We start from the raw sequence: 23,976 nt of genomic DNA, 5'->3' as shown, positions 1-23,976 counted from the left end.
GTGGCTCAAAAAAGTTGGTTAGCCGAAAATTTAGGATCATTTTTTATGTTAAAAATTTTTAGTAGTTGGATATTGAAAAGGTAAAAAACAGAAAGTGTACAGCGAAAAATCATATGAAACAAATTTTGGTATCAATTTTTTTATGTCTGCATTAAATATAATTGTTACCTTTTATATGTTTTTTTTTTCACAGCAACGAGCAACCTATTGAACAAGGTTTAGTTTAAACTGTTCCTAATATTGCAACAACTCTATAATGTTAAATAGATCGTGGATTAAGCCAAATGGCTCTGTGCTCTGCACATATGGATTTATTACTTATGTGAAGCAATCTCAACTTTCTGATGCTGTTTTAAGGTAACTGTTTTTTAATGTTAGTTTTTAGCTTTTCAAACAAAAGATAAATTCATGTTTTCTGTACTTAACTTGTGTTGGGGTGAAGGTTTTTTGTCCACAATTGGTTGAAAGAGATGTTTTCAAGTAATTCTGTTTATGTTCAGTTTGTTGACACTGTAAAGTAAATGTAGTTTAGCATGTTACCTGCCACTAAAGTAGGTTATAATCTGCTTTCACTAGACAAAACAGATTTTGAAACAAAAATAGTTGGTTTGATAACCTGTGTTAAAGTGCAACCATTAGGTCTCATCAGTACAGCTGGTGACAAGAGATTGCCTAGTTCACTTCAGTTCAAATATTTGGTTTGTTATTTTGTTGGTCATTGGCATCTAGGTTTTTTGATATTTTTGTCCCAGTGTTGTGTCTTTGAAGTAGCCAGGTGGTTTGTATGTGCTTAAATTCCACAACTGTGGTTCAGTGGTTCTTGAGCTTTTGAATTATTTTATTATATTGTCGCTTTGTCGTCATATTAAGGACTCGCAGTTCATTAGGCTAAATTTGTGTTTCAGCAAACTTGAGTTATCAAATAATGGTTGGTATAACCATTTCTTACATAGATCAGATGTGTCTGTCGTACCACATTGGACCAGTGGTGGAAAAAATTATCTCAGAATAATTTTTCCCAGTTGGGAGGAGGTTTTGTTTTTAACTTTGCCAAATATGAATGCAACAAAATAATAATGTTTTAAGTTTTTTTTTAAAGAGCTTCCATGATTCTATTTCCTTAATATGTGCCGACTTGGTCGACATTTCTGACATTTTACAACATCTTTTTAGTTTGACCAAAACCAATATAGACCTTTTTTAAAAAAAGCTTGCACATTTTTACGCTTATCCATTTTCAAATGTAAAATCGTTTAAATTTTAGTTAAGCCCCATTTAACCCAGAGTCTTGCGTACAAATGTTCTATTTGTCGTATGTTATTGGTTTCTTGCACTATACAGTTATTGTGCTGTTGATGTCTTTGTATATATTTGTTGTATTTAAGCAGTGGCTAAGATTTAAAGCAAGTAGGTTATAGCAGCAGAGTTGTAAACGGTCGTGAATTTTGACACGAAACCCGTTCCGAACCGAATTGTTTTTGAGAAGCTTTAGAATAAGTTAAGAATAATTTCTGAAAAAGCATATAAAGCACAATCATTCAAAGTTTGCCAAGAACACATTAAACGAATCAAGCTTCCGGCTTGGTGATTGTTTTAGGGCTATTGTGTCGCTATTTTTTCTTTTTGCCAAGCGAAATAAAGACAACTCAACGCAAGCTGGTCTCTATGCATTCCCATATGCGATGGAATTTGAACCCTTAACAAAAATCTTACCGGAGACTTGTTCTCTGGCAACTGAGTTACACATACTCAGTGATAAACCTGTCGAGATTTGAATCACAAGAACTGTTACCCGTCTTGTATGCTGTTCATGTCAGCTTTGTAGTAGGGGATCTCCAATTTGACCATTGATCAGCTAAGATTAAAATATTCATACTGGGATTAGCCCTAAAGCGTCCATGGAGACCAGCGATCACTGCAAACTTATTTTTTTAATTATGGTACGCCAGGCCCATTGAATGTGTCATTACCAATCAAACGGCTGTTCCCAGTATTTCTATAGCAGGGTTTTAAACAGTTCTGTCAAAGGTACTTTACTCATTGTGAAATTGATTGGTACAACGACATATGGAATACATTATGTCTAGTTTTTTATTTACTCCGTATGGCAATGAATAATGATTCCAGATTCAGTTTTTTTTAAATCGCAGATATTTTGGGCGCAATTAAATGCAGAGTATGAATTTATAGCCAAAGCAGGATGAATTTGGAATAACTGATATTTTTACCTCGGCACAATCGAGACCTAGGTAATCTTAATTTTTTTAGCTTTATTGTTTGATTAACTGGATGATTTTCAAACAATGACAACAACAGTTTCACAAATTCTATGCAATTAATTGGATTGTACAATTAACTGATATGCAACTAACAGGCTTCTTTTTTTATAATCTTTTATCCCGGCCTTTTAGGTCAGAAATACTAAACGTAATGAAACTTTGAAAGTTCAGCAACCTTTCAAACGCCACCTGCCAAATTACCCCTGATTTCAATGTGATATAATAATGAATTGGCAATGGCATTGCCCACATTTTTGTGTGTAATAATAGTTTATTGTCTCAGCTGATTTAAATATCAAAACAAAAGGAGGCAGAATAAGTTGTAGCCTGGATTTTTAAAACTTAACTCATGTTATAATACACTGAAAACCAGCAACAAATTTATTTAAATTGTATCAAAAAGTGTGTGAAAATGAACTAGCTAATTGTTTTGTTTGCAAGGAGTTTTGGATCCCTGCAATAGTTCATAGGGTGTTGTGGTTTGTTGTTCAAAAAATGTAAACCCAGTTGGCCAAGTAGTCGTAACTGTTGCATATTCAAAGCCAAGTGCTTTTTGGTTTTCAGTCATTATGTAAGTAAATGCACTTTTAACGTCCCAACATTGCCCAGCTATTTCCGGCTTAGTGAATATTTTAGCACAATTATGCTGCTACGATTTGCTTCAGCAAAATTAACTCAACTCAACTAAATTAAATAGGCCCAGTATGCCCTATACCAGGGATGGCGAACCACAAAGTGACCCACCACGTGAATTCCAGTGACCCACTTGTAGTTTTAAAAATTTATTCTGATTACTATAGGTAGGGTTACCAGATTTCCAAGATTAAAAAGCAACATAACAGTTTTAAAAACTTTAAGCCCTTTACCACATTGTCTATTGTTTTAAAATACCGATTGTTGAGTAAATTGTTAGGCAACAGATATGTTTATTTAAACGTACAAGTTGAAACGATTTGTTGTAACTTTATTGACGCAGTTCAGTTCCACATATTCATGCGAATCCTTGTTTTCACGCATGAATTTCATACAACCAAGTGCCAGGAATTGTCTCAGCTCAGATATGACTGCTGCGTGTATTAAACTGAAAACTACATAGGATTACAAGACTTGCAGAAAAGATGCAACCACAAGCATCTTAGAATTGACATGCAACAAAATCTGTGACCCACTTTGTTTTCTTTACGATTTTTGATATCATGTTTGACCCATTCAACTAAAAAGGTTCGCCTTTCCTGCCCTATACCATGTAATTTGTGTTGTTTGTCTGAGTATTCTAAACAGCAATTATGACATAACAAGGGTTGTAATGAGTCAGTAAATTGCTAAAAATGGAGCATTGTGTAGGTGCTGATGATGTTTTTAGCTTGTCTGATTCCTTGCTAAATGCTGAGTGATCTCATTTTAAAAGTAACAAAACTGATTTCGCTTTTGAACAATTTTGAATAGGACAAGAATTGTTGAAAAGTTTTGATGTTATATGGTTAATAAGGCTAAACATGTAATTGTTTGCTGCAGTTTCGATCTGTGTTATTGGGACTTAGTTTAACTGAATTCAGTAATACTTGTTGATGCCAGTATCTATTGATGATGTAATAAATATATACATTAACAGGCACACTTTCCTTGTAGATACAGTTTAATTGATGTAAAGTAGCTGCAAGTCTGAAAATGTAAAAGCTTTAACAATTTTTGCCAATTGGATACTCGTTAATAATTGATTCTATCACCTGTTAACTTCAGTGGGGATGTTAAGCTGGAGGCAGCCCCGGAGTTATTTAGTGAGTCCTTGTGTTGATTTTGATGGACATAAATTTTAACCTTCAAATATTAGTTTTTAGCCAGGGGTGCACAATCTTTTTGCTATGACAGTCACATGGCAGATCCTAATTACCCCGACAGCTGAGAAAAGAGTTTTATTTACATCACAGCCGCCAGAACATGGATTTTAGCATACATTTTTCACTACCACATAAATTCGTTTCTTCAGCCACATGCAGCTGTATGGTTGCAAGTTGTGCACCCCTGTTTCAAGCCCTCAAAATCTTCAAAATAATAAGTAGCAGAGATATATCACAAAGGCAGGTAGTCAAATTGCTTGCCAAATGCACTTAGGTTCATTGTTTATTGATTTTAGGGGTTTAGACTTGTTTATGTATTTAAAGAAAAAAATCGGATTCAGTTCCATTTGCTGATTTTAAACCCGTGTATTTCTTTTTTTGATTAATTTAAAAAATCCCATACACAGCCTTATAAAAAAATCCCTACACAGCTACACAGCCTTATAAAAAAATCCCTACACAGCCTTATAAAACTCCAAAAGAATTTTGTCTATGAACCACAATCCTACACAGTATCTAATCTGTTATATTTGATACCCACTTTAGCTGTTATCTCACATATTCTTTACTACATTGTTGCAAAATCTTAATTTTTGGGAGGGAAATCACAAAAAAGTAAAACATGTTTTTATTACTCATTGTCAATGTATGTAATAATTTGTGTATGCATGAATGCATTAACAAAAGCTTGTCTATGTGGATGTATTCTGTCATACTATGTAATGTAATGTGCTTCATCCACAGTTAGGTGTTAACTGTTGACACGGTTTGAGATTCATGATGGCTCCGTAGAAAGCTTTCAATGATCAACAATTACTTGTATGTTTATGCAGTGTTTATTGTTAGATTTAAGATTTTATTCTTTTACAAAGTGCTTTGTGAATCCACAACATTACCATAATGTTACATTTTATGTTCAGGTAACTTGTTTGTTTAACCTGTGGATCACCTAACTTCTGGCCTACCTGGCTCATTTGGATTACCTCACATCAGTGTTATATCGCTTGTCAAGAAACCATCATTTCTTAATCACCATGTTTCTTTTGATGCCAGTGAGAATGCTCTATTTCTCCGAGGCTGAGTCATTCGGGAGAAAAAGATGTGTGGCAATAACAACAACATCATTCAGGTGAAGATGAACTGGTCTGAAAGGTTAGTTTTGACTTGATATTTTTGGTTTTATATTATAGACTTTAAAGCTGTAAACCATTAGATAAGTGATTACCTGCTGTTCTGTAAAAGCTTTTTCAGCTTTACAAGTTTTGTATTTGCCAGGCAAAGGTTGTTAAACACAATATTTCACCCTTGAAATACCCAACCTGTTTTGACTCGAGATTGACTTTCAAGGTATTCAAACGCTCGGGATCTACTATTCCTATAAAAAATAAAAATACAATGCAAGACTGTGTTTATTACCAAGGTTAACTTGAATTTTTCCGAACCCTGTTTGACGTTTTTATCGTGTTTTGGGTATTATTGTTTTTACAGTGCATTGAGCTTGATCCATTTGTAAACTTGATCCTAAACTAATTTTTAAAATACAATATTTCGAAAAACCGGGCAACATGCCAGTTTAAAGTAACAATAACTACTGCAACTATTACTTTTGTGACATAACAAAGTGCATGTTGAGTGTTTGTGGTGTGAACATTTTTTTAAAAATATTCTAATGATTATTTTGCAAAATAGAGTCATCTACGTACAGCAACATTTCTCACCACGTGTTACAAAGAAACTAGTTTTAATTATTTTCTGAATCCATGGCAATCAACTTGATACCAGTCTGAGATTGACGAATGGATCATGATTGACGGGCGCTCCTGTTATAACCCATTAGATAATCGATAAACTGCTGTCCTGTAAAAGCTATTTGAGCTTCACAATAAAATCCCAAGGCTGTTGATATTACCAGTCTGTGGGCCTAAAAACAGTAAATTACTTATTTTTTTGTCTTACTTATATCTATGTTAAAATATAGTTTAACTTGCTGAACTTATTGTTTGGTTGTATTAAGAAACTTCTGAACATGAGTGAACCTCTGATGGTAGACTTGGTCATTGATTACACAAAAACATGGTTTATTGATGGCAATTCTGCCGGTGATTGGAATAAACCATAGGAACAGGTTATTGACTGCTACTGTTCTGGGTTAGTACATTGTTTAATTTTTAACTTTCTTTATTCTGTCTAAAGCGAAAGTATTAGACACTTCTGGTTACCCAGTTTACTTACAATAATCATGTTTATACTTTTACCCAAAAATCCCAACGAGAAATAATACTGTTTTCATCAATTTTTTTGAAACCTTTTTTATTTAGTCAACATAAGCTGAAAACAGTTCAGATGAACTGTTTGTACCTGTGGCAATTCGTCAGTATTTGTGAGTTGTATGGAAATTAACTTCAAAAAACCTATTTTGTATTGGTTTGTATTTGCCAGGCAAAGGTTTTTGAACTTCATATTTCACCCCAGGGCTTTTATTCGTTGGGACAACAAACAAAATTGTGCTGAAGTTATCAGCAGTTGTTGGTGGCATGTACCTTGTGTGTTGTTAAATTTTAGCTCAATTGACTACCCTTACACCCCATATATATCAGTTAACATTGACTGCTATGCATTTACACTAGACCACCCGAGATCCCATGGAAGTGTTTGGTGCAAAACTGTTTTCTGCACAAGTCAGTGGCACTGAAACAGCACTAAATGATCAATAAATTGTCATTGTCAGTTTGGTTACACTGTGTGAGTTTACTGCAGGCCAACACATCTATTTTGTAACACACAGTTAAGATTGGCTGGTTACCCTTTTCCACAATTTGGCTTTTATTAATTTTTGTCACATGTAAATGCATTAGGTTTTTCTGGCAGAACTTTGGACTGATTTAAAAAATGATTTAGACAAAAATATCCTGATTAAAGTTAAAAGTTGAAAACTGGCTATACATGTCACTGACAAGTAGTTGGCAAATAAACCAAACACATTTCTTGTTCTTCACTAACTTGCTTTTCTGAATGTAAAAGCACAGAAAAAGTCTAGCAACTGGAGGGAATATTCATCTGAACACCATACATTCCCTCTAGATCAGTGCTTATCTATTGTTTTAGACATGGTATGCCCTTCTAACGTTTCCTCAAAAATTGTACAGTCCAGTTAAAAAAATGTGCAGACTTGTAATACACTAAATCTGTGGTACCAACAGGAATGCCCACAATGTATATCAATTATCACTTATTTTGTGGCAAACCACTTGGTGAAAACTGTAACTTGTCATTGACTTTCTACTGCAAAAAGAACCACTACCATTGATTATCAAGAGAAATATTAAATTATGATCTCATGCAAAGAATATAGTAACTTACAAGCTACATACACTTGAGATACACATTGCACCTTGGATAAACTCCAGTCATTCTGTTCAAAAACATAAACCTGTCCATTGTGATGTCTGGTCATGGGTATCTTGTATTATTATATCTGGTACAGCCTAGTACACCCAAACACACTGGTACCGCTTGAAACATTATGGTACACCCTGGGGTGTAAGATAGACCGGGTCGAAAACCACTGCTCTAGATTTAGACCCCCAAAACTCCTAGTCCATTTTCAGTATTATTTACAGATAAATATTTAACATAAGTGTTTTAATGCACACCACTAATACATACATCTTATTGTACATGTATGTACTACATGTACACATACAAATGACAAAAATATATATTAAGGTCATATTTCTAGTTTTTAATTGTTTTTTCTTGTTTTCAATGCGTTGCAGTTGTTTGAATGATAGTGAAATAGGACTAGGTTTTGGAAAAAAAAGCAAATAGATACAAGCTAGTTTGAATGTAAACATCACAATGTTTAGAGTTATACAGTTTCTGTTGTCATTGTCAGTTGAAATAAAACCAACAGAAGAGGTGCAACTTGATGCCATACAACAGGGGTGGGCAACCTTTGTCACGATGGGGCCAAATACAATTGTGGTGATTAGATAGTGGGCTGCACCTTTACATAACATAAGGTGATTTTACTTTGTTGAATGCCAAAAATGCCTTACTACAAGTAAAATTCCTATTTGATTCTAGCAGCATGTTGTCAGGTCATAGAAAAATAGCACCGGGCACACTAATCTGCTCAAAAATATGTAATAATTGGACTCATTTGCCAGTAAATTTGAAATCCAAATGTATCTGCGGGCTGCACAACTTTGTTCAATCGACCGCATGTGGCCTGCGGGCCCCAGGTTTCCCACTCCTGCCATATATACAACATAGAAAGATGGGGGAATGGGCAATGCAGGGTTAAAGGTAAAAGCATGATAATTTAATTCAGGGGTCCGCAAATAGTGGGTCTTGGGTTGCGAAACCTTCCAATCTGGGTCGCAAAATATATGAAATTTTTCATGAATATAAGCATTGCATGTATAGTTATAATCAACTTCACATTGTTTCAACCGTCTAATTATTATTGCATTGTTAGTTGTTACGGATGACTATGTAACAATGCAATAAGTTAAGTGTACCTATTCAAGTTGGTTTCAACTTTTGGTTTGTGACAAATTGTTTCATGTATCCTGCCCATAATTTTTATTTTCTTGAACTTATGTGTTATAACTAGGGCGATTATTTTTTGACTTGTCAAAAAAAGTCAAAAATTTGTCAAAATTTTTATAATAGGTCAAAAATTGTCAAAATTATGTTAAAAGTCAAATTTTTGTACAAAGTTAAAATTGTTTACAAACTGCATTGTCGTGGTGTTGTAGAGGTTGCACTGTCAGTGAACTGTTCATTTTAAACCTTGCAGCCTACTTTATACTGTTGTAATTGGCCCATTGCCAAGTGAGTGAAATGCTCAACACATCTCAAATTGTGCAAAATTTTGGTAGCTCCCAAGTCTTTATACGGCAGCTACAGGTTAGGTGCAGCTCTTGGTTCGGTTTTGCTTTAGGTATTTCATGTATCTTTCGTTAAGACAACTCTTTTGAATAATTTATAATTTTCGTTGTGTCTTAGCTGCAGTTTTTTGGCAGTGATTTTTAATTAGCTCATTTCCCTTTTCAGAACAGGCTAAGGTCTGTGTTCAGATTTTTGCCCTTCTGTTAGACATTTACTCTACAGAGTAGCCTACAGCCATATTTTAACTTTTTGTACATACTGTGTAATTTAACTACTTGAATTTTCATAGGTCGAAATTTTGTCAAAAAAAGTCAAAATTTGTAAAAATTTTCAATTTGTCGGTCAAAATTTTTCGTTTTTTGGATCAAAAAATAATTGCCCTAGTTATAACCCTTTCCCAGAGTTGTTAATATTGCCTATGATAGTCACTGTTATAAATAGTCATTGTTACATACAGAGACAAAATTATTGTGTGTGTGCGCTTGCCTTGGGACTAGGGTTGGGATATCGGGACTATACTGGAAAATACTGGGTTCAGGATTCTCTGGAAATTTTTACTTACCAAGTTTAGGATTATTACGCTATGCTCAAAGTGACAAGTCTTCACAGATATACTTAAACACACATATGTATATATATACTTAAAGTAGGTATTCCCTGCATTAAACCTTTGGCAAAAATGTATGAAACAAACTGTCCCGCAAATAGTGTTATACCCAGGGTTGCCATTGATGTGGACACCAAAATAAGGGCAACCAAAAAATTAAATTTTTGTACAAAAGAAAATGTTTAAAAATGGAAGAAATGTTTGCTAGCACATCTGTGCGTTTGTACAAGCCATGATATATCATGTGACATATATGTTGCCAACATTTCTGTTTCTGCAACTCCTTGTTTGTAGAAAATCATTCGTGTACCTTATGGCAGCCCTGGTCTAGGTTTGATTTTTTCTGTTGCAGCTATTTGACTGTAATTTTCTTAGTTGTTCCTAGTAATTGTTGAAAACAAGACAAAATGGGGACTCCAGTCAAAAACAAGGACATTTCTTCGAAAGAAGGACAAAAAATTTTACTGAGCAATTGCCCTTCAAAATAAGGACAAGTCTTAGAAATAAGGACAGTATGGCACCCTGGTTGTAACTTAGGCTTCACCCCAGGATTTCTGCTAAACAATCCTGCGTTCAGAATTCAGAAAGAAATGCTGGGATCCGGATATTCTGGGGTCCTTACCTTACTTGGAACTGTGTAATATAGTTGTGTTAAAATTTACTGGATGGTTGAGCTTGATTGTCAGTATCCAAGCAAACCTGTCCGATAGTTAAAACTTAGGCAAACAAGTACTGTAGACTTCAGTTTACTTGGTAATTTTGTACATAATCACATTGAACAAATGCTAGTTTAAATACCTAAAGTTAAACTGGTCTAGACTTATGTTATTGCATTATCATGGTTGCAGCATGTTTGTGCAATGTCACTACTTTATCTGGTTTACACATGCAACAAGGTTGCCCATCTTTGGATTATAGGAAATTAAAAATACAAAGAAGTCTATTTTGATGTAAACTTCATTCAAATGTTCAATTTCAATATTTGAATGTTTGTTTTAATAGGATCTGTTTGTTTGTGGTATAAGCAAAATACATTGCAACTTACTTTAATCTCATGTTTGTATTAATTTTGTGTTTTGCCTGCAGTTGTTGTTCCATTTATCAACAAAATCTGCACCCGCCCTCCAGTAGATGTATGATTGGGGTTCCAGAGATCAAGGTCAGGTGACCTTAGTATGGACAAAACTAAACTTTTGCAGGGAGTAGTTGTTAGTGATGAGGATTGCTGCTAGTTGTCTGCTCGACTCGATCAGCTTCTTTGAAATTTGCACGGTTGAAAGTTTGTCAGACCCTTACAATGCTGTGTTGTGTTTAAACAGGTAACATACTTATCAAGGCATGGTTTCCCACTGGGGATGTTTAGTATTGTTTAGATAAATTATTTGATTGATTTAACAAAATATTATGCCAAAAAATTATAACCTAACATACATGACTCTGGAATAAAGAATCTCGAATAGTGTAATGCCTAAACACATAATGCAGCAATTCATGTAGTCTTTTTAAAGCCAAGATGTCCAGCCTTAAGTTATGTGGTTATCTGCTTAAACAATCAAAATGCATCATGAGCTTATAGCACAATAATCGATGTTTTGGCAACTATTTTTGGTGTTTGGGTGCAAACTTTGGTGAAGCCAAGTTGTTCGTTACTGGATAAATTAACACAATGTTGGGTTTGCTTGTGTGTTGGTTAAATGCTTGATTTTGTTGAAGTTGTCAGAGCATAAGCAATAAGCCCTTTCCTGAAAGTTGACACTCATCACTGTCATATCACCTTGGAAATTATGGTGCCATAAAATGCACAATACATTTTTAATTTACATTAATTGGCAGCAGTTGTCTATTGCTGTGATTAATAGTCTTTTGTCTCTTATTAATTTCTTTTTGTCTAATTAGCCAAAAAAGTCTCTGTCCCTCATTCACATATACATCTTTTTCTATAACCCAGGTTTCTCTAAAGAATGTTTACTCAACTCAATGCCATTCATGCAGTATGTCCATGGCAACAACACAATGTTTCTCCTACATGTGCAGGTATGTAGGTAGCGCAAGCATGCACAACTTTTTAACTATATATGCCCACATATAAGATCCCTATTTCAACAGCGGCCACCAGTGTGCCAATGTTTTTGATACTGCCCCACTTTTGGCATCCCTGGCCCATTTGGATTACCTTCACATGAATGTTATATCACTAGTCAATACGAAATATCAGTTTCTTCATCACCATGTTCGTTCCTGTGCTACAGAGTATGCTTTTTATATGGGCATCTGAGAATCAGTGGATGTTACCAAAATGACAATAATAAACAAATCAGTGGATGGACTGCAAAAAAGGTTAATATGAATTAATTACTTTGGAGGTAGTGAAACATAACAGTCATGAAGCTCCTTGACATGGTGTTCCTTAACTGCTGGTGCATCAGGTTTTTGATGAGTTTCAGATAAAATATTTGTAATTTGCCATGATATATATCTACATTAAGACTTTAACCAGTAAAATAAAAAAAGAGATTTGTTTAGATTATATAAAACCACAGACCTGTAAAACTTGGTTAAAAATGTGATCGGTCTGCAAGCTCGACAAAGTTGAAAAATGCTGTATTGGAATCTATTTTGGTGTTTTATAACACACAGTAAAGTTATCTTTCATTATGTTTAATTTTAGATTTGATTGAAACTGAAATTACCATTGGAGGGATGTGTTGCTGAAACTGATGGAGAGATGTGAATATTTGTTACAACTGTTTTGTTGCTCTGATGGTCGACTTGGTTATCAAACACATACAGAATTTATAGGAGAAAAGTCATCAGGATGGACTTGACTGATTCTGTTTTAGGTGAGCAATTTTATGCATATTTAAACTCTCTACTCTAATGAAGCATTAGTAGCTTTTAGTTTGCAAACATGATAATTGTTTAAAATAAGGTTCAATATTCATTTTCCAATCCTGGAACTCGAAGCCCATGCATTTGTTGTGGTATTTTAGCTATAAAACATAAGATGACTCAGCAAAAGTAAGTATCTTGTGAAACACTTCTAATAAGGATAACAACGGCCCAAATAGACTTAAAAAGTGACATACTCTATTAATCAATCATTTTTTAAAATGCTTTTGCCATCATCAGTGGTATGAAGGGGCCAGATCATTTACATCCCTTTATATCCACTTGAGTCACGTAATAGATTGATAAACAGGTATTATTTCAAGATCCTTATCTTTGTTACAATGTTTAGGTTGCCCGTCTACTTCAATCCCTTAATGTTTTGCTGGAAAAAAGTAGAGTAGATCACGAAGACATTAATATCAAACGACAAAGTCAATGTTACAACCCTATTGGCAAATTCAGACGAAACAAAACATCTATGGACTGGTTTTTGCTGAGGAAGGATTTTCTCATTTGTGTGTGATAGGTAATAAGGCAAGTAAGAATAAATGATTGAGAAATGACAGCTTCCATCAAAACTGAGGTAAAGATGTACTGATCTGTGTTAGTAAATGCAATTGCAACACACAAACACATTCATGTAGGGTCTTAAGCATGTTGTTGCAAACCTGGGATGAAATATTTATTCTTGTCCTGTATATGGTAGATATATGGTGCTACATGCTCCAGTCTTAGTAGTTTGGACAATATAATACCTATGTTCTGTGGCTATAAAATAAAACGAGCGCACAAAATCAAACATCATGTCTGTGTATTTTTGGTGAAGTGCTGGTTAGAAGTCTGCTGTGTGATTAGGCGTTGATTGGTAAAAAAGAATTAGAAAATCAATAAATATTTCTCCAAACAAACCACCACTCGAATTTAGGTTTATTGACAAACCTGTGTCATATGGCCTTGCAAAGTTTTACCTTTTTTGGAATATAATGTTTATTTGCAACTAAGACTAGCATTAAAATCGTTCATGTACAAAATTTTGGATCCATCAACAAAATACCATTCGAACGTCAATGACATAAAACCATTTTTTCTAATTAATTTACAACATTTTAAAATCCATTCTTAATGAATTAGCTCTGCTGGTCCATGTGCTGCATGAAGCAAATACAATGAAAGTTGGTAACTATTATTCCTAATCACCAATACTCCACTCTGATAGACTTGATGCTTCCAGAAGCGTAAGTAAATTTTGCTGGTTAAAGTTCAAACTTGGGTTAAGTTGCCCTTATAACCATGAAGTACACAAACTGAAGGGGGTGCGAAATATATTACCAGTATTTCAGTCTTTACTCTTTTTTTGGACATTTTTTTCGTTTGAACGAGCAAGTTCTATTAGGATAAATAAGCGACATTTCACTATTGTATTTTGCAAATATAAAGGTCTGTGCAAAAAAGCAAATTTAAATCCTAACCACAATTAATCTCACCCAACCCGAACAATTTTTGACGACCCAAAACACCTGTTGTTTTGTCGAGTGGTGGACTAAAACGCTTGAATTTGTTTTTTAACCAACCTTAAAACTGCCAACACTATTTTGAAATAACGATTTGTCACAATTTGCCAACTGTTAATTTTCCTTCTTCACTGACAGGTGAATCCCTCATGCCTCCCGGTGGTTGTCGGAGGATTGCTGGATGTCGATTGTCAAGAGGACGTCATCAAAAGTCTGATCCTGGTTGTTCGACTGATGAGCTCGTAGAGGAAGTGGAGAAGAGGAACAGGTAAAGATATTGTTGCTTTGTCCGGAACATAGTTGAACAAGTTTTAAGTTTATGCTCTTATTTTGTTCGCTAAATGCTTTTGCCTTTTTTCTGGTCTTGAGACAAAGCCCCTCAACAATACATGACTCAACAAAAACAAGTAATTTGTGACCTACTTTAAAAATCTCTTGCTGCATATAATTTAATAATCACAATAGCTTAATATCAGATATTTTATTGATGTTATATCTGTAAATGTTTTTATTTAAGTTTGTTTACTTTTGTGTAGGTTTCCAAGATGGATGAAGTGGTTGGTTCGCCGCCTGGAAGTCCTGCTGCACAACAAGCGACCCCAGCAGATAAACAGACAGACTCTGTGAGTTTAAAGACTGTGATTGCTTTGACAAAGTGCACAGTTTTGCGGAGTGACGTTTCCCCAAATTGGTTTCGATCAGGTTGGTGTATAACCTGGGTAAATCACCATATGAGCTACAGGCTTAGTGGTTTGTCTGCCTAAACTCAGTCATGTCGCTATTTTTCAGACCTGGTGTGCTGTGATTTGTACAATACTGTATTGCTGGCCTGCACGAATGCTATACAACTGACAAAAGAATAAATATATTAGGAGTTGTTAGCTGATTGTCAAACTGACAATCCCCTACTATGAAGCTGACATGTGCAGCATACGAGGTAGGCAACGGTGCTTGTGATTCGACTTTCTGTTGCTGTGGATGATTAGTCACATAAAACAGATGCTAACCCGCTTTGGTCATGTAACTGCAAATGCACTTGATTTATTCTTGGCTTATGTGTAAAGAACACGTCATAATTCTGACGTCACCAACTTATGATTGGTTGAAAGTCTTGGTTCATTATTTTAATGAATTTGTCAAAATGTTTCACCAGACATTTTGTTATTCATTTGTTTTTCACGTTGCAGACATTGAGTTGCCTGAAGGAGATGAAATTCTGCCAGACAAAGCTGTGAAATTAATTGGACATTTGCCAATGAAAGATTCCACCGATCGAGCAGGCTCAAAAGGTATTTTTAAAAAAACTACAACTTCATATTATTTATCAGGGAAAGGTACCGAGCACCGAGGTTTTTGATGCTCGGTACTCGACACAAAATCCTCTGAACATCGTATAATGATAAGTCAGAGTTTACATAAAGTTAAGTTTACTTTCTATTAGCGTAAGTATTAATTTCTTGAAACACGCAACCGGTATACAATGACCACATATGTGGAAGTTGTTTGTGTTTAGCATCATAACAAGTAACGGCAAATCAGCGTTAGTAACATCGCTGAAGTTTATAATAGTTTAGTAATTTGTTCAGCTTCAAGCAAGTTAAGTTCATATAATATTTGCAACACAAACGCAATTCTGTGTATTACGTTGAAAAAGCCTTTCGAAAAAGAGGCTACGTCTCAATAAAAATGGTACGAGGCAGGATACGAGGCAGGCAACGGTGATTGTGATTCGACTTTCGGCGGTTTCTCCACTGAGCCTGTGTAGCTCAGTTGGTAAAGCGCGAGTCCCGGAAAGACTCCTGTCGTGGGTTCGAATCCCACCGCAGGCTAGATTTTTCTAGCCTATGCCTTGCCATAGGTGAATGCTTGGGAGACCAGCTGATTCGGTATAATGCCTTTAATACGCCTGGCGTACTGTCAATAAAAATGGCGTATTTTTTTGCTTTTTCCATTGAGCCCACACTCGTGCCTTCCCTGCAAATAACTCGTGCCTCCCTTTGGCGACGGTTGATCCGCGCAACAATGTACGGATGTCAACCGCAGCACACGCGCCACATCCGTTGCCATGACGACCCAGTTAGAAATAACGTTTCACCCTTTGTTGCTAGGGCAGCCGAGGAATAAACGGAGTTACCATGACAACGGTGTGAAAGCAAGAGCTACAAAGTCGGTTTCAACTTTCGTAACCATGGCAACAATGTTACAAACCATTTCTCCGTTACCACGGCAACCGATTGAAGATGACTCGACATTTTTTACAATTGTCGAACACTTGGTGGCTTAATGCCGGCGCTTTCTAACTTTCCCAAAGCTACGTCAATTGTGTGCAGTAAGTTGAAATTTTAAATTAAAGTTCGTTAACTTCTGCTTATTCTGTCTTTTCTATCCAAAAAATCTCCAAATACAATTCAACAAGTGCTGATTAAGCCGTGTATTGTATTCACAAAATCAAATCAATGTTTTTAATACAAACATTTTTACACGTATTTCAATTGTTAGTAATAAAACCACGGTTTGTCTGTGTATATATTTACATTCAAATTACTTTGCAGAAAATGGGTGAAATCACTTTTGGAGAAAAAACTTCGTTATTTTTTTTGTCAATCCTACTCACTAACGGTTACAAAGTAGAATTATGCGAATTTTTAATTTAGCAAAATTTGAGCAATTAATTCAACAGGGTTATTGTATTTACATAATTTACACTGATACGGGAATAATTAATAAAAGTCCATATTTTCATCTTTGGAAGAGAAATGTTGATTTTATTCGCATTTAAACATCATCGTTGATTCTTTAATCGCTTCATTCGGCCCTTTCCAGTAATACCAGAGCATGTTGTGGTATCTACCTCGTGATCTTCCCCATTCACCGTTGAGTTTAGAATTGGAACAACTGTTATACCACCATCCACCACCAGCGCCGTAAAGAAGTGCACAGTTGACTTCACTCCACCTGTGTCACAATGTAATATTCCAATAAAATTTAACCTCGATACAAACTACACAAACACATAGTGCAATGTTTAGTCGTGTGTTTCAACCAATAGCGCCATTACTTTATCAGTTGTGACACCACACAAGCTGTTTAATGATTGTATGACGTCACACGGGAACTACCAAACGTCATACGGCGTCACACGCAACTACTTTTGTTTTTGGTATTTTTTAATTTTTTTTCTTAAACGGTTTTAAACACGATTATAAAACACACGAGTGAGTCGTTTTATGTGCTGTGGAGATTTTTTTATTTGCTCAGTTTTTAAAAAAATTAGTAAAAAATAATTTTGCATTTTTTTTTTCAATATCTGCAGTTGGGATTTTTTTCTTTATTAAATCGGATTTTTCTAATTTTAGTCAAATTTTTTTTAAGGATTCTTATTTTGTATTTTTGCCTGTTGGTTTTATATCATTTCTGTGCAATTAATTTGCACAATTGTTTTTGTCTTGCAATATGACGTCATAAAACAAACTTACAATAAAACAAAAATAATCTTGTTCATTTGACAATGCGGAATTATTTGTATACTTTTGTACATAAACTGTATTTACCGTTCATTATCCCGATCTTTGGTGGTGAATTGCATTCCATTGTGATACGCCAAACTGTTACCAGCCGTTCCACTGAAGCCACAAACATGTAAACGATAATTGTCTGATTCGTCGTCGATTGCAAACGAACTGCGAAAACAAAACACATTGTTGGTGTTTTTGTGTTTATTATGGCTCCCCTTTCACTGAACGAAACACATTTTGTTTTCCTTCAGGTTTTTGTTTTTCAACGTTTTATGAAAACGAGGTTAAAACAAGTCGAACCAGAACTGCACCCGAACCCGCGAACCGGTTCGAGTGGTTAACTTCATTAAACATGTAATGGAAAACTACACCAACACTTTGCGTCTTTATAAAAACAATAGAAGTTTACACGTAACTGTTCATTTTAGTTTTTATATTTATGAACCCATTAGACTGTTATGTACCCTAGTGCGGAAAACGATTTCGAGTTGTGAAAACAAAGAAAAGTTAAAAAACATTTTGTTCGAGATGCGCTGTTTCTTCCGGTTTCGCAGTTCCTCCTGTGAGTGGAAAAACTTGAATGTGATTTTCCTTGTAAATGGATATTCTTATTAAAATACAGTCGTTTTAGAAAACAAACAATTCAACGCCGTGTAATTATTGAACAGAGAAATAACGAAATAATCATTAACAAAACAAAAAAGAGGCTAAAATCAAAGATTCAGTCTGCAAAGGTAAGGTTCAAAAATTATGAACAAAACAGTTAATTGAATTTCCCTACTTAGTTTTCATTTTTAATATTTTAAACCTTCATATGACGGTGTTACTTAACACGTATTATACAAAGACTTGTTATGCGAAATAACGATAATTTCGAATGTGAAAAGGAAATACTTTGTCGCTAACGAATTAACGAAATCCATCCTTGTTTTAAAAGATTTCTCACGAAAGGAAATAAGTTAACTAACGATCGAATTGACAAGAAGTTTTGTGGTGCTACAGGCAAAAGTCTTGCGAAAGACATTTTATTAGTTTTGCTTGGGATGGTGTTGAATATCATCTAACACAGGCATGTCAAACTCGCGGCCCGCAAAGCCCTCCAATGCGGCCCACGACACAACAACAATTTTGTCAGATTTTTATCTAATTATTCCTAATTTTTCTTACTTTTCAAAGTGAAAGCTATTATTTGAACACACATTTACCGAAATGTAATTTATAAACACAAATTCATATGTTATAAATATAAACGGTAGTAATTAAACCGTTTCAGTCAAGGGTATACAACCTGCGGCCGTACGGGCACATTAAACTATATGTACTGACGGCCGTGATGTAATTACAACTCCTTTGCCAAAACTTTTGATTTTCAAACTGCCCTCAACAGATTTTGTGTTACGAAAAACAGTATTACCAGCCTATATGCGTCAGACTTTTTGTAAGCCTTTTTTGTGCAAACAATGCGAAAAAACGGGTAGGAAAGGCGTCACAATATAGATTATGACATAATAAACAGTTAAAACTGATCTTCACATTGTGCAGTTCAATCTGTGCAACAAGTTGGAAATTAATCTGGGCTTTTGCGGCGTCAATAGTTGGTGTATATATATGATATAAACCTGTAATTTTTAAACAAAAACCAACAGATAATTGGCGGCTGTTGGTGAAATAAGGATCTGTAATGCGGCCGTCAAAGCGAAAAGGTTGTTTAAGTGTATGAAACTAGATTAAAAATCACATGCGGCCCTCGGCATAATTCCCTAACTGCAAGTGGCCCGCGAACCCCACGAGTTTGACACCTCTAATCTAGCAAACATAGTAGTTATGACAAGTTGCAATTGCTTTTTCGAAGTTTAACATGTTTGTGAGAATAAACACACCGCCATGAAAAAAGACAGCTGCGTTTGATTGCTGATTGCGGAGAAGCGAATTAATTTATAAAGTGGTGACCCTGTAAAGTTGAATAAAAAAGTTGATTTTTAGGGTTGAAATGTTTGTCCAATGAAAACAGTTTGTTGTTATTAGCCATAATAAATCATTGGCTGTCATTTTCCTATTTACCAGCGCGACACAAGGAAAAAAGTTGTGCATTGAACCGACCCAGTAACTTTATACTGTGACGTATTGAACTTTTTGTCAATACATTTTTGCACTTTCCCAACTAATGTGTATTTTTTGTGCAGGCGAGATGCCTCTTTCACCAAGTGAAGGTGTGCCACTTTTTACACACCTAGTAGGAGCAGCGTTTTCCCACTCTCAGGAGGAGCGGCAAAACCGGATAATCTAGCACACATATTTCCACCGACAGTAGGTTATGACGTTAAATTGTATTTTTACTATATTTTTCTACATACCATTTATTTCTTAAAAGTTCAGATAAATTTGATGCTCGTTTTTTTCACGGGGTTCGAACCCAACTCATACTATTTTATTAATAGAAATCATACCTGTACTGTGCGTAAGCCGTTGCGGAATCAAAATCTGTCATCTTTATTTTTAGTTTGCAGTTCTGTCCACTTGTCATTCTGTTTATTTGTTCCAAACCTTGGTTGTTTAAAGTTTTCGTCAAATTCAATTTTCGCGTTTAAACAAAATTGTTTTTTCACCGAGCCAGAATTCTCCTTCCATGTTTCCGAATCCATCTTTATATTCCTGCCAGGTTCGGTTAAAATCCACACTTCCGTTAAATCGTCGTTGAAAAACCTGTCATGCAGGAAATATATGAGTGTTGCAACTCGCTGTTGTTATTCTACATATTTCGATTTACCGTCCAACCTTCGTCACAGACAGCTTTCTTGTTGTTGCGTAATCGCTGGTAACCATTCACTGATGACGTAGAGCAGGTGTCAGGGAGCAATCGAGTTTCTACGGCAACCAAGTTGTTCACCAAAATACTCCCAGATTTTGTTTTAAACCACAAATTTTTGATTTAGTAGCAATTTGTATATCTTTAAACTGCATATTTTTGAAGCACTTAATATATGTAAAGTTTTGAAATTGCTCATTTGGTTGCTAAGCACCACTAAAACCTTAACAATCGATTCGGGTAAGGTAATTTTTGTGAAACATTTACGGTCAACTTAAACGTTCTAAAACATATGTGTTGCTTGTCTAAAAATACCTAATCAACACTAGAACAGCGTACTTTGTTGTTTGCGTTTTTACATTGACATAAAATCCTAACATACCTATACACCTCGGTATTTTTCCAACCCAATCACCACTCTGAGAGCAGCGTCGGGAATTCATCCCATTTGGTCTGAGGCCCTCATTGCACTCGATAGAAACCGTTGAACCCGTAGCATAGGAATTTTGTTGTGGAACCAGACGACCTTCGACCACTCTGAAACTCCTGCACCCTATCACTGCAAAAGCGTTTTAATTAAAACACGGAATAATCTTAATGTTTCTGTAATTCTGCAAATACATCACCACAGCGCAGTTTTGTCAAAGAGTTTATTGAAAGTAAACTAAAAACGTATTGTGTTTGAAATTGCCACTTAGTAAAATGTGGTCTGCAGAAATAAATTTTGTCCGCCCTTTGGCTTGTACCTTATATGCATTCGGATTTTTTATTATGGGTCCCCTTCCCTGAAGGGGACACATATTGATTTTACTCGAATTCGTTTTTGTTTTTTTTTCTTCTCAAAGTTTGTCCGACCCGTTTTTCCATCAAATGTTTGATGGATTTGGATAAAATTTACATAGATAGTAGATATAGTTATGTAGATGTGCATCCCACTTTGTTTTTGTTAATAACCCCAGTATTCACCCCGCTAGCCCCCTAAAATGGGTTATTTTCTTGCCAAAGTTTGTCCGACTCGTTTTTCCATCAAATGTTTAATGGATTTGGATGAAATTTACACAGATGGTAGATATAACTATATAGATGTGCATCCCACTTTGTTTGTCTTGATAATTTCCAGTATTTGCCCCGCTAGCCCCCTAAAATGGGCTATTTTCTGCCTAAGGTTTGTTCGACTTATTTTTCCATCAAATGTTTAATGGACTTGGATGAAACTTATACAGGTGGTAGATAAAGTTATGTAGATGTGCATCGCACTTCGTTTTTGTTGATAACCCCACTTGTAGTGTATGACATTTATAGGTGTTAATTGTTGTGTTCAACCCCGTAGCCCCAACATTAACCCCACAAGCCTCCAAAGTGTAAAACGTATTTGTATGTTGGGCACCACAAACGAAAGAATTCTGTGGTGCAATAGTGTTACAAGGGCAATGTTACTTGTTGGTGGGATGCTTAGTGGACGTTTTTGCGCCATGTCAGTTAGGGGATTGTTAACAGCCCTATGACATCACAGGCATTGATGGTTGTTGCTCAAAACACCTCTAGTGGTCGAAATTTTAAACATTTTGCAGTACTGTTGATTGAGGTTTCATATTTTTTTTAGTTTGGTGTCAAACCCATTAGTTCCCTTACTAGCCCCCTAAAATGGGTCGGTATATAAAACAGTGTCGGAATTGGCTAAAATTTGGGTAGCATGTTGGTTATCTCTTAAAATGCACTATTTTTAACTTTACATGTGTGAGGACCCATGAGTTTCTGCCTGCAGAAACAACTAAGGTTATAAAAGATGATGGCTAATATGGGACCCAATACAAAATAAGCATAGGAAATATATTACTGTTTCGAAATAGGTTATAGTGTATGTGCAACAACAAAATGTGCTAAGCCACCCTTCTAGTTAGTTAGTAACATTGCATGAACCTCTGCTACTGGCGAGATGAATAATGTGAGTGATTTTACCCACATATACCAGTTGTGGTATATAATTGTTTACAAAACCAGCATATTACCTGCTGTTACAGTTGCTGTGAAACCTTCCGCAGTCATTAATGCGTCGCTAAAGAATATGAGAGAAATGTAATTGCTGGTTGAGTGCTGCACAGCTTGACATTGGTCGACACTTCCCTTCAGATCATCGATCAGAAGTTCGCTGTCTTCTGTTCGGTTGGAGTTGTACAACTGTAGAATATATTGTTAAGTGGATTAGTACGTTTTCCTTGCAGGTGAAAGTTGATGGTTTAGGTCAGTGGTTCCCAACCAGGGCGGAATTCCCCACTAGGGGGGGTTTGTGTCACAATAATAATCTCTTACTGGTTGTCTGTGCTATGTGTTATTGCTGCATTTGCCATATATAAGCTGAGAAAAAGAAAGTTATTATAAATATTTTTCAGTAAAGTTAATGATAAAGTTCATGATATATATTCAAGAGGTACAAAGAGGAATATTAGAGGCTATAAAGCTTATAATTTGCATTAAAAAAAGAATTACATTAAAATGTTAATGTAAACGATATGTTAGCAAACTAAATTTGTAGGGGGGAAATAGATTTGAATATCGACTAAAAGGTTGCACAGGACAAAAAAGATTGGGAATGAATTTAGATTATCTCAGATATCGAGTTTGGTGTGATTGTCTCCTCAGCCATGCAAATCATATCGATATATCATTGAGTTGAAACCAAGTAGTGTTGCCATAATATTCTGTATAATTTAGAACTCACCCTCACACCATCGCAACACGATTCTGTTTGGAAACGAGTAAAGTTGACTTGTATCCTATATTGACTTGGTGCTGTCAAAACCATCCAACAATTCTGGTTATTTCCATAAATGTTTGGGAAATTTGGTGAAGTGATCACCACAGGACTGCCGGGGGTGATTGTGACATCATAGTCGGAGCAGACTAAACATTGTAAAACACTGAACTGTTTTCACTTGTCACACAAAGTTGTGTTGGAATTGTTCTCTAATTGTGCTGTTTAAGTGTATAAGTATTTAAATCAATGGTATTTTCTTTAAAACTTTGCAAAACATTTTTGATTATCACAATAGATGAAGTTACTTACATGATGCTGTCACTTCTTTAGGGCCTAAAAACAAATGAAAATTTTGGTACCACTGGTTGTGTGTATTAGATTTGTAATTGTTTATCATTTTCTTGCCAAAGTTTGTCCGACTCGTTTTTCCATCAAATGTTTGATGGATTTGGATAAAATTTACACAGATGGTAGATATAACTATGTAGATGTGCATCCCACTTTGTTTGTCTTGATAATTCCCAGTATTTGCCCCGCTAGCCCCCTAAAATGGGTTATTTTCCCCCGAAGTTTGTCCGACTCGTTTTTCCATCAAATGTTTGATGGACTTGGATGAAACTTATACAGGTGGTAGATAACGTTATGTAGATGTGCATCGCACTTCATTTTTGTTGATAACCCCAGTATTTACCCCGCTAGCGAACATAAAATGGGTGAGTTTGTAAACAGTGTCGGAATTGGCTGAAATTTGGATAGCTTGTAGTGTATGACATTTATAGGTGTTAATTGTTGTGTTCAATCCCATAGCCCCAACATTTACCCCACAAGCCTCCAAAGTGCAAAATGTATTTGTATGTTACTGTGGCCACTACACAATAGT

At 35.4% G+C, this 23,976-nt stretch overlaps 1 protein-coding gene and 1 non-coding gene across 7 annotated transcripts; both read left to right on the top strand.

Moving 5' to 3' along the window:
• The first annotated feature begins 198 nt into the window (after positions 1 to 198).
• Positions 199 to 18,154, top strand: LOC145230221 (uncharacterized). Of its 6 annotated transcripts, none has more exons than XM_080095605.1 (14): positions 199 to 357; positions 5,171 to 5,269; positions 6,132 to 6,265; positions 10,707 to 10,939; positions 11,569 to 11,654; positions 11,727 to 11,957; positions 12,289 to 12,460; positions 12,859 to 13,035; positions 14,159 to 14,288; positions 14,557 to 14,643; positions 14,810 to 14,957; positions 15,208 to 15,309; positions 16,129 to 16,349; positions 16,844 to 18,154. In XM_080095605.1, exons 8-11 carry the CDS (start codon positions 12,945 to 12,947, stop codon positions 14,823 to 14,825), a joined length of 324 nt encoding a protein of 107 aa, XP_079951731.1. In that variant the 5' UTR covers positions 199 to 357; positions 5,171 to 5,269; positions 6,132 to 6,265; positions 10,707 to 10,939; positions 11,569 to 11,654; positions 11,727 to 11,957; positions 12,289 to 12,460; positions 12,859 to 12,944; the 3' UTR covers positions 14,826 to 14,957; positions 15,208 to 15,309; positions 16,129 to 16,349; positions 16,844 to 18,154. The 6 variants fall into 6 exon arrangements, with proteins under 6 accessions (XP_079951731.1, XP_079951732.1, XP_079951729.1 ...); XM_080095606.1 differs by having other exon boundaries at positions 5,038 to 5,269; positions 16,134 to 16,349; XM_080095603.1 differs by having other exon boundaries at positions 5,038 to 5,269.
• Positions 15,776 to 15,849, top strand: Trnas-gga (transfer RNA serine (anticodon GGA)). Its single transcript has one exon. It is a non-coding gene; the product is annotated as a tRNA-Ser (tRNA).
• Positions 18,155 to 23,976: the final 5,822 nt, after the last annotated feature.

Source organism: Phallusia mammillata, chromosome 5, assembly GCF_965637545.1.
Source record: "Phallusia mammillata chromosome 5, kaPhaMamm4.hap1.1, whole genome shotgun sequence".
Taxonomy (NCBI): Eukaryota; Metazoa; Chordata; class Ascidiacea; order Phlebobranchia; family Ascidiidae; genus Phallusia; species Phallusia mammillata.
Note: the sequence above shows the minus strand (reverse complement) of the source record. Positions and strands in the feature narration are given on the sequence as shown.